Raw genomic sequence first — 16,101 nt, 5'->3', positions numbered from 1 at the left:
GCTGACAGCCAGCATCAGCCACCAGACGCGAGCAAGCCTTCAAATGATTCCAGCCCTGGGGCTTCAGGCTGCCACAGCTGATGCGCAATGGAGCAGAGACAGCTCTCCACGCTGGGGCCCGGCCCAAACTGCAGATGTGTGTGCAAAAGAAATGTTAGGATAAACCTCTAACATGTGGGGTGGTTTGTTACAGAGCATTAGGTAACTGGAGCAAACTTAAGCCCTGGCTGCTGCTGATTTCTACTCAAACACGCGCGTGTGTGTGTCTCTATGTGTCTGTGTGTGTCTCTGTGTGTGTGTGTGTGTAGGTATTCAGCCAGAGGCCACTGGATCATTTGAGATCTCAGGACCTAGATTCCAGCTGGGCCACTCAGCTGAGAGCAATTTCTGCTAAACTTCCTAATTGGAACCCTGCTTCTCCTTTTTATCTCAGTTCAAGGTCTTGTTAGAACAGACCCTTCCTTTATTTACATGTGATTTGTGTATAATTTGCATACATCTATGTGAGTCATATTAGGTGGTTTTTAAAGGTTTCCGGGACCCTCCCTGGGGGAGGTACTAGCCTCTTGGACCCTTGGAGGGACAGGAGCACTGGAGGCTGCGTGGTCTGCCCTCCTATCCTCACGTCTGCTCCTCCATATGTCCCCTCATCACCCCCCCAGGTGGTCCTTGGATGGCTGAAGTTGAAGAATTTCTGTTTGTGGAGTTCTGTGTAAAGAAAGGCAAGGTATTATTTCTATATGTGGGCTTAGTTCTTTCCTCTGGGAAAATCAAGACAAGTCAACCACTTCTCCCCAAGACCCATGACGGTACCATGTGGCCTCAGGCTTCTCTCTCAGCTCAGCATCCACAGCACCATCACTGTCTGTGGCCTGACCTTGGCCCCAGCCACCCCTGCAGCCCTCTTCCAGAAGTGCCAGGCCAAGGGCTTTCAGATGTTTCTTTTAGAAGCGGTACCCTGTTTTCTAGTGAAAATCTCATGCAGAGTTCAACTTAGAAGACAAAAAAAGTCAAGCTGCTCTAGATGTGATGGGCAAGGAGGCTCCCCCAGACCCTCTAGCCACACCTGGAGAACTCAGCTTGCCAACCACTGTCCTTGTCTGTTCTTCTCAAAAGATACCTCTGGGTATAGAACCCAGCCCTCCAGACTTGCAGAGTCTCCCAGGGGTGAGCCTTGGCTTTCCATTTCAGCAACAGAGAGGACATTGACAGTCTAAGCAGTTGCGTTACACCATTGCTTCTTACTAAGCTTGAGGCCCACTGGACCTCCAGATCTTTTTTAATTTTTTGGCCTTGCTGTGCGGCACATGGGATCCAGGGACCAGGGATCAAACCTGTACCCCGTGCATTGGAAGGGCCGCGTCTTAACCACTGGACCTCCAAGGAAGCCCTGAGACCTCCAGATCTTTGTCAGCAAGACACTTTCAAGGCCTGTCTCTCTTGGCCTATTCTCAGACTCAGCAGCTTCAGGAGTCTGGACTGAAGAGACCACAGGGAGGAACGGAGAGGCCTGGCCAAGGGTCTGGCTGTGTGTCCTGTAAAGACTCAGCCAGTCAGGGCCCCAGTCTCCTCAACTTTAGTCCTTTCTTATAGACAAGGCAGAAAAAAGCACATAGCTGGGACTTCTCTGGTGGTCCAGGGGCTACGACTCATGAGCTCCCAGTGCAGGGGGCCTGGGTTCAAGCCCCGGTCAGGGAACTAGATCCCACATGCCACATCTAAAGATCTCACATGCCACCACAAAGACTGAAGATCTCGCATGCCGCAACCAAGACCTGGGGCAGCCAATGTAATTAACTCATTATTTTTAAGAGCACATAGCCCCGCCCGGCCGCTGGCTCTGTACTGGTGGTCTGTCACCATCTGGTGGAAGGACTGGTCTCGGATCCCTTCCTGCCAGCTAGGGAGGCACGGGTCACGGTCAGAATGCAAACTCTGGAACCAGGCCACCTGGCCCAGATGCAAACTGATCTCGGCCGACCCTGCGCCGTGTGGGATATAAAAGGTTTCCTTCATTTCTCATTCTTTCTTGGTTCCATCATCTGTGAGAGGAGATGGTGATAACGAGAACATCAAACCCCCTCCCTGCCGCCCAGGGAGGCTGTGAGAACCTCCCTGGCCTCCCCACCCGCGGAGGAGACCCAGCAGGCAGAGCTCCTGTAAGGAGCACCCAGGGCTCCGCTGTTACCACCCTGGGCTCCGACCCTGTCAGGATCCACAGGATCGCCCCATCACCCAGCACTCCCACCCCTCCCCTAGGAGGGGAGTGCCACAGGCACCCAAACACGCAAGCTTCACTTTGGCAACAGGACTTTTATTCAGTCAAAATGAGTGTGACAAACCCAAGACGGGCCAGGTGGCCCCTTCCGCCCTCCCGCATGCCCACCCTTCCCTAGGGAGAGGGGGTTCCAGGAGGAAGGGGGTGTGGAGACGACGCTGCAGGGACCACAGGGCACTGCCTGGGAGGTCTGAGGCACCTGGGCTCAGGCCCAGCACCGGGGAGAAGGGACAACGCCCTTCCCCAAATCCACATGGACGAGACTTCAGTCTTTCAGGAAAACCCCGTCAAGTGTACCTCCTTCAGCTAATCCACTAAAGTCTGGGGTGAGGAGTCCCTAGAGGGTTGGGAGTCAGGGACATTAAGGTCTAATCTCATACTTAAGGAATACAGTTTGTTTTTTTTTCTTCTTTAAAACAAAAGTTTTCTTTCTGCTATTTAAAAAAATGTTTGCGTGTAACCAAAAATACGTATTTGTTTCCTTTTCCTTTTTTCTTCATCTTTAACTAAGTCTTTCGAAGAACACAACAGAAAAGAGAAACAAGAAATCACAAGAACATAAATCCTTAAACACACCTCGTATAAAAATAGTTTCCGGCCGTAGCTGCTGACAGTGGTCGGTCCACTGCCCGGGGGGGTGGGTCAGGCTGGCAGTGTCCCAGGGGACAGAGGGCTGGGGACCCCCCAACATGCACACAACCGAGCACACACAGTACATTCCAGGGGCCAGTCTGCTCCAGCGGCTCTGTGGGCAGGCAGGCTGCGGGGTGACGGCCCGCCCTCCCAAGGCCCAGGTACAGAGAGGGTCCTTGGGGTCCCAGTCAAGGATGAGTTGGCTGAGAGGGTCAAAATGGGAGTGGACAGCCCGAAGAGACGGAGCCCCGGTAGGGTGCTGAGAAGCGGCTAGTCTGGAGGGAGCGACGATTTACACTCCCAGGAACAAATTTTCCTCTTATTTTTGGCTTTTCTTTTTTTTCACATTTTCTTTGACCAATTCCATCTTTATTTCTGCAGGCCCCAAGAGACCCACCCTTGGTGAGGAGCCAGGAGGGACGGTCCAGTGATACAACACAGGCCTGAGAGCCAGCGAACTTCGAGGTAGACGTTTTCTTTCACACCTGGAAATGGGGAAGTGCTTCTTTTTTTTTTTCCTTTTTTTTTTTTTTAAACTCTGGGCAATAATGTGGGGAAAGGGGTGCCCCCAAAGGGGCTTGAGGTAGGAGTGCATTCGGGGTTCTGTGGGGCAAGGGGCTGAGGCCACGGCCCCACTCCCCCGAGGACATTCATTCCGGCTGAGGTAGGTGCTGAAAGCCAAAACAGCAAAACTCCATCCTGAGAAAACAAGGTCGCGGAGGCTGACAGTGTCAGGCGCCCAGCCACAGCAGGGGCATATTTTTGGAGTCTAATTCACCTTCTCTTTTCTCTTTCTCTCTCGCTCTTTTTTTTTTTTTTTTTAATGTTTGTTCTTTTTTTAAAGGAAAACATTAGTTCAGTTCCAAGTCATGTGGGTACAAGCAGAGGTGAAGAGGGGCCTTGGCCCAAGGCAGGGGCTCCCGCAGGAACCCCTTTGGGTCCTTGGAGGGCTCTTGCTGAGGCTACTGTAGGTCTTGAGAATCAGAGGATCGGTCAGGACAGAAGCGCCTGGGAAGCCTATGTGAATCCCACATGACAGGAGAAATCTTGCCTTTGACCTGAGAATGGGGGTTGCTCCCTGCAGAGCTTGCTGGACACCGGCTACGGTCCCGAGGGGGCAGGCTGGGCAGCCGGTCCTTCACTCGGGAGGCCAGGGCCCACGTCCTGGGGTGGCAGGGCCTCCAACGGCATCTCCTCCAGGAGGCTGAAACCCTGAAGCGGCAGCATGGAGAGCTGGGTCTCCTCACACAGGGCAGGGGCCTCGGGGTCCTGCTGGGGAGAGGGTGAGTCACACAGGCCTCAGCAAGGGGGGCGAGAGGCCCACGAGCCCTGAGTCAGAGGGTCAGGCGCTGGAGCCCATTCCACTCATGGCTTAGGTCTCCAGGCCTCCCTGCCTGACTTGGGGGCACAGAGAGATGCTCTGTGTCTTGAAGCTTGGCAGAGGCTGGTGACCAAGGCCTATGGCCAAGGTAAGGAGGGCGCAGCCTAAAGCAGGGGGCTGGCTCAGGCAGGGGCACTCACCGTGGGTCTGGGGTGAGGCTGCACAGCCCCTGCTCGGGGGAATAGCTGCTCCAGTTCCTTCACGTCCACACGTTTCCCGTCTCGGCCCAGCTGGGCCCGCTCTGCCCGTCCCGCCCCATTCAGTGCCAGGATGCCAGGGTCCCTCTGGCTCCGGGGGCCCTGAGGAGGGGAGAGCTGGTTTTCCACATCCTTGCACAAGAGGACCCTAGGGGATGAGCCAAGAGTTAGGAGGAGGGATGTGGGAGCGGCAAGAACACAAGGATGGAGACGGTGGGCCCCAAGCTGCCTTTCCCGTGTGGCTCCCCTGCCCCACGCCTGCCCACCCCACGCCGGCCCAGGCCCCACCTGCCCCTTTGGCCAAATAAGAGGAAGAGGACACAGAAGATGATGCAGGTGACCCCAATGTGGATGCCGATGACGATGCCCGTGGTGGACGTCTGGTTGGTGGCCTCCTCCTTCCGACAGTCACATGGTGGGCTCAGGGCTGGGGTGTAGAAGCAGGGGCAGGTTGCGGGCTGTGGCTCCCAGACACCCAGCCTTCGTGGGTTACTTCTCCCGCAGCTGTTCCTACCCCCCTAGTCCACATGGCGTTTACCCTTGTCTATGGAGTCCCAGCCCAACCTTTTTGGTTCTTTTTACCAATGATTGAACACTAACTTGGTGTCAAATACTAGGAATAACAGTTTACATGGACCATTTCATCCTCCATACACTTCTATAAAGGTATTACCATCTCTGTTTTATGAAGGAGAAAATGAGGGCTCAGAGAGGTTAAGTAACTTACCCAAGGTCACGCAGTCAAGTGTCAAGCTCAGGTCTAAGCCTGTGTTCTCCAGCTCTTCCCTCCTGCTTTCCCTGGATGCCTGCTCCCCCCGCCCCCCACTCAGCTTCTGGCCTCCCTTCCTGAGGGCCAGTCTCTGGCCAGACCCCACGCCCACCCCTCACCTGTCCTCTCAGCTGCTCCCCGCAGAGACACGAAGCGGACTGTAGCATTGCCATCCCCATGCTGGTTGTAGGCGAGCAGCTTCACCTCGTACACTGCAGTGGGGTCTGGGGGGAAGGGCAGGTTGCTGAGAGACCACTCCAGGCCCTACGCACCGCACGCCTGCCCAGTGCCCCAAGCCCCGGGCCATGTCCGCCTCACCGAGCTGGCTGAGGTTGTAGGAGGAGACAGCTCCGGGAAGCAGGATGGGGCCAGTGAAGGAGGCCTTGCTTGCTGGGCGGTAGAACAGCTTGAAGCCGCCCTCGTGCTGGGCCAGCCGGGGCCAGGGCTCCCACAGCAGCTGCAGGGTGGAGCTGCCCAGGACCCGCACTGACAGTGGCGGCGGGGCGGGGGCTGTGGGCGGAGAAGGAGGCTGAGATGTGAGGGCCTGGTGGCCATCGAAGCGCTTCCCTCCCACCTGCCACCTATGCCCCAGACCCCACTGTCCCCAAGAGCCCAGCTGCTCCCTGACTCTACCCAGGGCCTCTGCTTGCTCAAACAGCACCTTTACATGAATTATCAACAGAAAAGGACATCCCTTCTTCCAAGCAGACCCAGCCCCGTCTCAGCCCCAGGGCAAAGCCCTATGTGCCGTTCACAGCCTGAACAAAGGTGCACAGGGGTTCTACCTACTACCCTGGGGCTTTGTGCTCCACACCCAGACCTCACCTTCGCCTAGAGTGCTGGCCAGCGTCGGGGCAGAGGCTGAGCTGGCTCCCCGGGGCGTGTAGGCTTTGATGTAGAAGCTATAGGCAGTGGAAGGCTCCAGGTCGCTCACCAGATGCTGGAAGGTGCTCTTGCTAACTGCTTCCTGGTACTCCAGCTCCGGGGGGTCTGGGGAGGCCAGGGCAGGGCAGGCAGTGAAGGGGCAGGAGAGAATCCCGCCCACACTGGGGAAACGAGGGCGGCCGCCAGGGGGCAGTCCAGAGGACGAAGGGAAGGTGTCGGGTCAGGAGGGTCAGGACGCGTGGGACTGAGTGGGTGAGAGCCAGGGAGTAAGAGGAAGGCGCTGCAGAGGCAGCCTTGCCCTCCGGGACCCCACCCACCGGCAGCCTTCCTGATGTGCAGGACATAGCCGATGATCTCCCTGGTGTTCACCAGGGGCTCGGTCCAGGACACGCGGACCTCGGTGGACGATACGGAGACCGCCTGCACGTTGAGGGGGGGCCCGGGCAGCCCCTCGGCCCACAGCACGGTCAGCCTGGCGCTGGCTTGAGAGGAGCCGGCGCTGTTCTCGGCCACGCACTGGTAAATGGCCTCATCTTCCGGGCCGATTCCAGAAATGGTCAGGGTGCTGCAGGGAGAGGGAGAGCCTCAGACCCCCCTCCTCCTCCCAGAGTCTCCTTGGAGGTGGGTCACATCTCCCCACAACCACAGGCTAGTCTGAGGTCTCTCAGCTAGTTAGGGGCAGACCTGGGACTCAAACACAAGTCTCCAGATCCCCAATTTAGCGTTCTTCCCCAGCAGGAGGTGCAAAGACCTGCCTGGCCCACTCATCCAAGACCCCCTTTCCCTGTTTCCTCCCCAGGCCTCACTCCCACACACACGCCACGCACGTGCCTGTTGTTATTCTTGAGCCTAACGTGGCCTCCGGGCCCCAGGACCCGTCCATTCTTCAACCACGTCACATGAGGAGGTGGCTCACCCTGGGCTTGGCAGGTGAACATGGCTGTGGTCCCAACCGGCCTGGAGATGGACTGGGGGTGCTGGACAAACTCTGCGGGGGCTGGGGTCGGGGTGGGGGCACAGAGAAACGTGAGGGGTCAGGGGGAGACGCAGGGGACACCTCTGAATGAAGGGATGAGGAGGGGGAGAGGGAGGGGCCAGAGACCTGCAGGAGAGCCAGGGGTCAGGGAGGCTCCCCCAGGTGGGGCCCACCCTCCAGCCTGGTCCAGCCTCCAGGATGTGGCAGCCCTCACCTCCCTTCGCCCCAGAGAGGCAGACCCAAGAGAGGACTCCATTTCAATGACTATTTAAAAGACTGACATTTGTATCCGAAAGCAATCAAGCTGAGCTCCCTGTTCAGGAAATTGTTAAATAAATAAATGTGCTAATAGGTTTGGCTGCACCTTGAAGGCAGTAATGACGGGGAGATGGATGAGCCCTCAGTACCGGCTCCCCTCACCCCTACATTCTGTTCCGCTCTCCTCCAATCCCAAGCCTCGAGCTTCCATTAACGCCCGAGAAATGAAATGCTCCATCACTTTCATTTGGACAGATTAACGGCACATGGAATGCTAAACAAACAGGCATTTAAGTTCCTAATTCCGCTCTCTCCCATCTCCTCCCCAGCTCTCCAGGAGGGAACAACCACAGAACCGCCCCTGCCCCCGCCCCGAGAACGGCCCGCCAAGCCCAGTTCACAGAGACAGCTGAGTCCCAGGACAGGAGGATGGACAGAATGACCTGGTCAACTGCAGAGGGCCCGCACGCTTCAGGAGGGGAGTGTGTGTGTGTGTGTGTTTGCGTGTGTGGAGGGAGCTGGGGTGTGAGAGTGTGAAATGACAAGCATGCTGAGAGCGTGCGTGCAGGTGTGAGCGTGGAAGTGCCACATGTGTGAATGAGAACAGCATGTGACGGGAGGGGACCCAGGGAGGGGGATGGCACAAGTCGGGGAGACCCGCTGAGATTACACGGTGGAAAAGACTGAGGGGGTGATGGCACCTGGAAGGACCAATGACCAAAGATACCCTTCCCTTCCCAACACATACATTCCTGGGGTGGGGTGGGGCAGGTGGGGGGAGAGCTGGGGCCCTGGAGAGGGGCAGGGGAAAGTTAGGGTGAGGATAGGCACGTGGGCAAGTATCAGGCCCCGGGCTTGGGCAGGATGGGGCGGGTGGAGGGGCAGCGCGGGGCGGCGTTGGGTCGGGGGCGAGGCGGGGGTGGGGTCCGTACCTTGCACCACCAGCCGGCCCTGGGCTGTTCTCCGCACCCGGGTGCCAGGCCTGTTGGCTGCACAGACATAGACGCCTGAGTGCTGCACAGTCACGTCTGAGATGATGAGGTTCCCCGTGCCCAGCACCTGGATGCCCTCCACCCCAATGGGGCGGCCATCTAAAGAGGAACGGAGGGTCAGGGAGGGGGGTGTCCAGGAACGTCCCAACTTGACCGCCATCAGTCCTCCAGGGAGCCCCTGTCTTTGCCTCTGACTCTTCTCTCCGAGCATAACGGCATGCTGGAGGGGGCAGGGGCAGCACAGCAAACTCCTGCCCTGGCAGGAGGGAACTGGGTCCTAATCCTTGCCTTGTCACTGCCTCTCTGGTGACTTTCAAGTCCCCTCCCCCTAGTTTCTCAAACAGGAAAGTAAGGTCTTACATGGACATTTCCCAGCCTGATTTGTCTCTCCTGAGCAAAGTTCCTTGATCAAATATCCATTCTGCTCCTTCACTATCCCAATGCCCATTAATATCAAGGCTCTGACAAGTCCCGCAGCCAAGGCATCTGGTTAACTCTGTTTCCCAAACGTGCTAGACCACCAAGCCATTCCTTCCCCTTGCAGATCACGCTTTGGGAAATGCTCTCCCAGATGGTCTTTACCGGGCCTATGGGCTCCTCCTAATGGTGAGGCCACTCTTTTCAGCCTCTCCCAGGCCCTGGGCTCTCCCCCCACCCAGGATCAGATTAGCACAGTCAGAATGTGAGGAGACAGCTTCCCATTCAGCCTCTGAAGTGGTGAAATCTACTCCATTATCCCGCCTGCTGCCCCCTCCTTCCCCGTCACTCAGCTGCTACAATGCAGTGCGGTCTTCTTGTGAATGCGACCCCACCCGTCCCTTCCAGACTTTCCTTCCCCCAGTGACCTCTCCACTCAGACAATGTGGGCCCATCTGCACCCTTTCATTTCTCTCCTTCAGCTGCCTGGGGATTTAGGCTGGGGATTTAGGGGACCAGGCTAGAGACTCAGGCGCTCAGAGAGGGTGTGACAACCGGCTGAGATTATGAGAGGTTTGGGATTGCATCGCTGGGGAAGATGGCCTGGGTGTAGAGGACAGAGATGAACCGGAGAGGAAGCGACTAGGGGTGCTGAGAGCTGCAGAGAGGTTCTGGAGGCCCCAGTGGTGAGGCCAAGGGCGAGTGGAGCATGGAGGAGGGGAGCTGGCACAGGACTGGAGGAGGACTGGACGAGGTAACCCGGGGAGCTAAGCCATCTACACTGGGGGAGGGAGAATGCAGTGGGCAGGCGGACCTCCCTGGTCCTGCCAAGGAGAGGGAAACCACCCCCTCCCTAGGACTGGAGAAAGCAGACCCCCACGGAGAATAAACAGGATTCCAAGTTCCCCCCAGCACTGGGAGAAGAGACTGGCCCTCCCAGGGTTGGGAGAGGCGGGGGCTGCAGGATGGGGCTCACCCAGGCGGCTCCAGGACACAATGGGGCGCGGGTTGCCCGTGGCGACACACTCGAGCACGGCGGTCTGGTGCACAGTCAGGGTGAGGTTCTCAGGCCCCACGAGGATCGTAGGCTCCTTGTAGGCCCCAGAGCCCGAGCCTGGGAGGAAGATGCCACATTGCTCCACTGTAGCTGGGACCTTTCCCACCTCCTCACCACACTCCCCCCCGTACCCGCATACACAGCTCAGGCCATGGGGGGTGGGAGACAAGTTGTAGCCCCAAACCAGGTACGGTGGGTGGAGAGAGGAGATGCTGGCCGTCCCTGGACGTTACCACACTCATCTCTCCGGTCATGGCCTCTCCCGGTGGGACAGCCACCCCCACCCAAACACCTAGAAGCAGAGGGTGGGCTTCCTCCGAGAGAACTGAGCTAGCGAGGGACCTCAGGGTCCCTAAACCCTCCTCGGAGTCCCTGCGCCCTCCTCGAGGTCCCTGCGCCCTCCTCAGGGTCCCTGTGCCCTCCTCAGGGTCCTATGCCCTCCTCGGGGTCCCTGCACCCTCCTCGGGAGGAGGAGCACAGAGCTAGGCGCTCAGAAGGTGCTCGGTACACACTCGGCAGTCCAGGCCCTGGGGTTCCACTGAAGGGAGGGTGATGTGGTGGTGGGGGAAGAATGCAACAGGGCAGAGGCCCGCACCTGTCACGGTGAGCCTGGCCCCGTGGCTGACCCGGACACTGGCGATGTTTGAGGCCACACAGTGGAAGACACCGCTGTCCTCAGCTCGAAGGCCTGTGATCTGCAGGACTCCCTTGGGCAGCAGCGTGTACCTGTGGTGGGGGGCACGGTCAACCACCAGCACAGCACCACTGGCCCAAGGACACTCAGCATCACGGACACAGTCCACCACCCAGCCGGTCTCACTTTCGTCATCGCAGACACAGTCTGGGACTCTCACTGGTGGACGCACCTGAAATTCCAGCCTCAGCAACAAACAACCACACACTCATCTTCTCACTGGCTCAAGTATTGCATCTGGGCCCACAAGCCACACCAGATACTCAATCTCAACAAAGTTGCAGGAATACCAGCCCGGAGGCTGCAGGCAGGCCTTCTTCAAGGCCCAGACACTGGACTGGGCCTGCCTCCTGGTCATACCATGAGCCTCCCAGTCATGCCCACCCAGGGCTCACCTCTCATTGTCCGTGTCAATGGGGACCCTGTTCTTCTCCCAGGTGATGAGGGGTTTGGGGAGCCCGTGGATTTGGCACTGGAAGCGGGCCACACCGCCCTCCTCGCCCACGGTGGCCTGGGGATGCACGTGGAAGTCTGACATGGCTGGAGAAAGAAAAGGAGGTGTGCATGGGGGAGGCACCCTGCTGAGGAGTAGAGGGGACAGGAGGGGGCGTGGGGGCCTCAGATCACACAGCAGCGCTTACCCTGCCACCTACCTGTGGGAACATCTCCCCCAAAGACACAGTATAGGCCTGGCTGGGACACTCTGAGAAAGGTATGGGCGAATTCTGAAACAGTGGACTGTGGACCCACAGAGGCCAGTCATAGAAAGCCTTGCTCCCAGGGCCTGCTCCCCACTTTTACAGCTGCTTTTAGATTTATTTTTTATAAACTCCCCCTTAGGTTGTTGTTGTTCAGTCGCAAGTCATGTCCAACTTTTTGTGACCCTCATGGACAGAGAAGCCTGGAGGGCTACAGATTTCCCAGGCAAGAATATTGGAGTGGGTTGCCATTTCCTTCTCCAGGGGATATTCCCGACCCAGGGATTGAACCCAAGTCTCCTGCATTGGCAGATGGATTCTTTACCGCTGAGCCCCCAGGGAAGCCCCCCCTCCCCCGGCTAAAGTATGCAGGTGCTAAATATTATGCTGCACATTTTACAGAATAGGAAACAGGCCCAGAGAGGGGAAGTGACTAGGCCAGTGTCACCTAGCAGGTCCTTAGACCCTGGTGACCAGAGCCCAGTGGCTTTCTTTGCCCTTCATCATCATCCCTTTATCCCCAATTCTTCTGCAGCTTCTCAACGTACCCCAAGAGGGTAGTATATCCATCGAAGGTGACAAGCCTCTCAGAAGACTGTCAGACCCACCAATCTACATTTCAATGTGTCATAAATATTCAGGGGCTGCCTCCCCACCTTTCGGGGATCTGAACTAACTGCTTGAGCGCTGATCATGAGAGGGGCTGATCATGAGAGGGGCCGTAGGCCACCCGCCTCCCCCCACTCCATTTTCAGCTGGTTAAGTGTCCCTGCTCACCCTCATTCCCAGCCATCCCCACTCCCCAACCTGTAAAGCCCCGGGAAGGGGCCCCTCCCACGCAGCTTCCCAGTTTCAGCACCAGGGCTGTGATTTCATTAAAATCCACTTTGCTTCAAGTGCGGGAAGGCGGCTCACCATCTGTCCAGGCAGGCAGCCCCTCCCCTTCAACACTCCATCAATGGGGACAGTTGTCCCCTCCCAGAAGGAGCCCTCCCCCACAGCAGCAGGGACCCTGGAGCTTGTCCCAGCTCCGGCTCCCAGCTCCCTGGTTGCAGGCGGGCACACCCCATGTCAGACCCCCTCAATCCTCCAGCCTGTGCAGGACTCCAGGGCAGCTCAGAAAGGCCAAGCCTTTGTGCCCTTCTTGCCAGAGTCTCTGGGGGCTGACTCTTTTGTGGCACATTCTCTGTCTCATTTGCATGTGGTTCATTAAATATAAACATGCATAAAAATCCCCAGCCTTGCCTCCTCCTCTTTCAGGGCCTCCTGGGAGTGCGGCTGATGGGTGTGAGCGCCTCCTTGCACATGTGTGCAAGGCTGTGTGTGCGGGAGGACGGGGCTGTGTGTGTGTGTGTGTGTGGTGTGGTGTGAGGGTCTGAGGCTGGATGTGAATGGAGGTTTGTATCCTTCAGCTCCTGTGGCTGGTGTATGGTTCCGCTTCTGTGGCTTCTGTGTAGGTAATCCATCACACATGTCCCCAGGTAGATATAGTCCTTACAAAGGGCACCTTGGGCCCTAGGGGAGGGGGGTGGGGGCAAGTGCCCAGCTGGTGTCCCCATCAGGCTTGGTGAAATGATCCCCAGGGAGCACCGTGAGGTCAGCCTACCCTGTCTCAGGCCAAAGGCTGTGTTTGGCCAAGAGCCTGCAGGTCAGCCCAGAGGTTCAGGGGAGGGGGCAGACACACCAGTGGGACCCCTCTACTGCTTCCAGGCCTCAGCCTCCAGGAGGGCAGGGTTGGAGGCAGGCCTAGGGAGTGGAGAGGGCACCCAGTCTCCTGGGTCAGCTTTCTGTGCCCCCACAACCCGGCCCGACCCACTCAGGAGCTGGGGAGCTGGCTGCCACCCCCCTTCTCCCCCCACCCACCCCCCCACTCCAGCTGGAGAGAGCCTGCAGTCCCCCAGGGGATTGGGGCGGGGACTAATGGCTCTGCAGACTACAGATGCCTCCTCATTAAGGAACCGAATCCTTTTGTGTTTCCAGCCCCCATTCTGGGCTCCCTGGAGGTACAGAGAGCTAGGAGCTGGCCTGGGGAGAGATACCAGGGAAGGGACTCCTTCTCCTCAGGGCACTGGGGATGGACAAAGTTTGGCTTCTAAGCTTCTTCCTCCCCCTAAAACTAAACAATGACAAAGCCCGGCTTGAATGCCCTGCTGGAGAGGAATGCTGGAGCAGGAAACGCGGTAGTTAAGGAGTAGTTAAGGAGTCGGTCTGCTCATCTTTTCACTGTAGAGTCTGAAAGGTCCCCAGGGCCCCTGGCAGGCAGCCAGGGCCCCTCCCCACCCAGGAGGGCTGCTCTGCTCCCTCAGAGCAGCCTCTTGATGAACCTCTCTATCAGCTTCACCTAACTGCCGTTCTGCCAAACATCTCCTTGGAAGGGTAGCTTTGTTTTGAAAAGTGCTTGAAAACCACTCATTGCAAGCCAACCCATTTACTTTAGGAAGGGGAAACTGAGGCCCAGGCCCAGTTGGTGGCTCTACCAGCCCCAAATCAGAAGTTCCATGCCCTAAGCCCTGTGCTGGGGTGTCCCTTAGTTCTCCAGCAACTTTTCCACTCTCCAAGGACAGGTGACCCCAGAGTGGACTGCAGGTGGGACGAGCCTTTTCTCACTGGTTGGGAGTTACCACTGTGCTGCAAGTTTCGGTGAGCCCCAGAGACGGTTCCTAAATCCCACCCCTCGAGCCCAGTTGGCCACACGGTGTGCTCCAGGTGGTGCCATAGGAGGGCTGGCCCCCTTTATCTGAGGCTCCTTCTTCCCTCCCTTTCCTCCCACCCCTATTCAACCCTTGGGTCAGCCCCATGTATCCCTGCAGTGTCCTGGGGGACTACAGTGAGGCCCTGGGCAGGCAGTGTCAGAGGGTAATAAGGAAGAGCAAATCTGACTCCATGCTGGATCCCTTTCTTTTACTTTAACCTTTTATTCTATTGCTTTTGCTACAAGTTCATCTCTAAAGTGATGTTGCTTAAAGTATACATAATGGCCCATCTCTGGGAACCCTGTTTCCGCTGCTTCAAACAGCGCCCACCCTCCCCTCCACAGATGAAGGGGTGAACAGGTGCTCCTCAGGGCCTACCATCTCTGATTCCTGCCACCTTCATAAACAGGCCTTTGCTTCCTAGTGGCTCGGACAGTAAAGAATCTGCCTGCAATGCAGGAGACCTGGATTTGATCCCTGGGTTGGGAATATCTCCTGGAGAAGGGAAAGGCAACCCACTTCAGTATTCTTGCCTGGGAAATCCCACGGACAGAGGAGCCTGGCAGGCTACAGTCCATGGTGTTGCAATGAGTCCGACCCGACTGAGCAACTAACACTTTCACTTTCTTTTGTCCATTCTCAGCTGAGCTGGGGTCTCTGGGAATTGTCCACTCACTCCAAGTTCACTCCTGACTTCTTTAGGAAGTCAGGGGAGAAAGTTTCTCGGGGCCACTTAGATCTCCGATGTCTCAGAGTAGGACCTGTTGGGTTGACAAGTCTGTTCTGCATTGGCTTGTACAGCTGGCCACGGAGCTAGGGGAAGCGGTCCTTGATCGTATCTCGCTCTGGGAAAGGGTCCCTGGGCAGCCATGGCACCGAGGGGTTGAGGACTGGACCTCCGGAAACCCTAATCCCTGAGCAAGCTATCCTGCAGGCCACTGTGTGGTAGATAATGCCAGACACGGGTCACTGTGGTGGCTGGAAACACTGCACAGAGGCCAGAGTGGGTGGCAGTGCGTCCATGGCTGGTGGATGTGAAAGTGGTGTTGTGGCTTGTGGCTGCTGATGCTTTATTCTCCTGCTGACACCTGTTGGTCAGGTAGGGGCCGTTGTGGGTTCCTTGTTTCAAGTTGGGTTATGGGAGGGGGTTGTGTTGGGATGCCCCTCCGGGGTGAGGACCAGAGAGAGTGACAGGGTGGACAGAGGTCTGCTTGTGGGGGCTGGTCACGGTGGAGAAGCAAAGAAGAAAGTACCTTTGTCCCCAAACAGTCTGCAAAGGAATCTCCCAGCCACTCCCTGTTTCCGCTATGGGTACACCCAAGCCATGAGGAAAGAGGGTTCAGAGAGAGAGCCCAGCAAGCCACCAGCCTGGAAGGGAGCAGAAACAGGCAGGATATGGCTCCTGGACACCCCTATAAATCACCCAAGGGGAGGGGAGTTCTCCTGAGAGCCAGATCTAGAGTGGCTCAGGGAGGGGAGGGGGCTTTCTTCCTGGTCCAGGACCTCTGGCGAGGTCAGGCCTGGATCTGATTAGACAGGCTCCAGGGGGACGCTGCGGGGCAGGAAGGGTCGGGGCAGAGTGCTGGGAAGGAAGCCGGCCACATCCCCCTGGCCCAGCCTCTAGCTCTCGGCTATAGCCAGACTCCTGTTTGGTGTGTGATGACAAAAAGATCAGTGGGCTTGCCAGGATGGAGAGTTCAAAACACAGCCTTTGTGGAAGCCGGAGGCACTGGGGGTCTGAGGCACCGACTGCCCCCATTCATACCGCCCTTCAAGAAGAACAACCACAATCTGCAAACTCTTCCGAAGGCCATCAAGGCCAGTTCCTCTCTTTGGATCCATCCCTGCCAAGGACCAGCGATATCCTGAATGCCCTGCTGCCCCTCAAGCAGCTCAGATGTTAACACTTTTCCTTGTGCTAGAAATATGCCTGAACCCCATATGCTTCCACCCAATGCCCTAACTTTCCCCCTGAGAATTTCATTTTCCAATAGAGGAACTAGCTATTAAGCACTTGAAATGTGACCAGTCCAAATTTAGTTGGGCTGTACCTTTAAAATACACACTGGAGTTCAAAGATTTAGTACAAACTAAAAGACACTGGAGCATTAGAGAAACGCAAGTCAAAACCATAATGAGATGCCACCTCACACCCATTGGGATGGCTATGATC

At 57.2% G+C, this 16,101-nt stretch overlaps 1 protein-coding gene across 2 annotated transcripts in view; it reads right to left on the bottom strand.

Annotated features, from left to right (window-relative positions):
- Positions 1–3,241: 3,241 nt before the first annotated feature.
- IGDCC3 (immunoglobulin superfamily DCC subclass member 3) overlaps positions 3,242–16,101 on the bottom strand; it is a 42,308-nt gene continuing 29,448 nt past the window's right edge. For both annotated transcript variants that reach the window (XM_086323009.1, XM_086323008.1), the window contains 12 exons: positions 10,933–11,077; positions 10,439–10,569; positions 9,763–9,900; positions 8,310–8,468; positions 6,975–7,140; positions 6,461–6,708; positions 6,084–6,248; positions 5,577–5,768; positions 5,378–5,482; positions 4,778–4,916; positions 4,433–4,637; positions 3,242–4,180 (listed from right to left, as the gene is read on the bottom strand). In XM_086323009.1, coding sequence (XP_086179135.1) covers positions 4,013–4,180; positions 4,433–4,637; positions 4,778–4,916; positions 5,378–5,482; positions 5,577–5,768; positions 6,084–6,248; positions 6,461–6,708; positions 6,975–7,140; positions 8,310–8,468; positions 9,763–9,900; positions 10,439–10,569; positions 10,933–11,077 — 1,961 coding nt within the window. In that variant the 3' untranslated portion in view covers positions 3,242–4,012. The remainder of the gene's footprint in view (positions 4,181–4,432; positions 4,638–4,777; positions 4,917–5,377; positions 5,483–5,576; positions 5,769–6,083; positions 6,249–6,460; positions 6,709–6,974; positions 7,141–8,309; positions 8,469–9,762; positions 9,901–10,438; positions 10,570–10,932; positions 11,078–16,101) is intronic.

This window comes from Bos grunniens, chromosome 10, assembly GCF_055505025.1.
Source record: "Bos grunniens cultivar Pamir isolate PY7600 chromosome 10, Bosgru_T2T1.0, whole genome shotgun sequence".
Taxonomy (NCBI): domain Eukaryota; kingdom Metazoa; phylum Chordata; class Mammalia; order Artiodactyla; family Bovidae; genus Bos; species Bos grunniens.
Note: the sequence above shows the minus strand (reverse complement) of the source record. Positions and strands in the feature narration are given on the sequence as shown.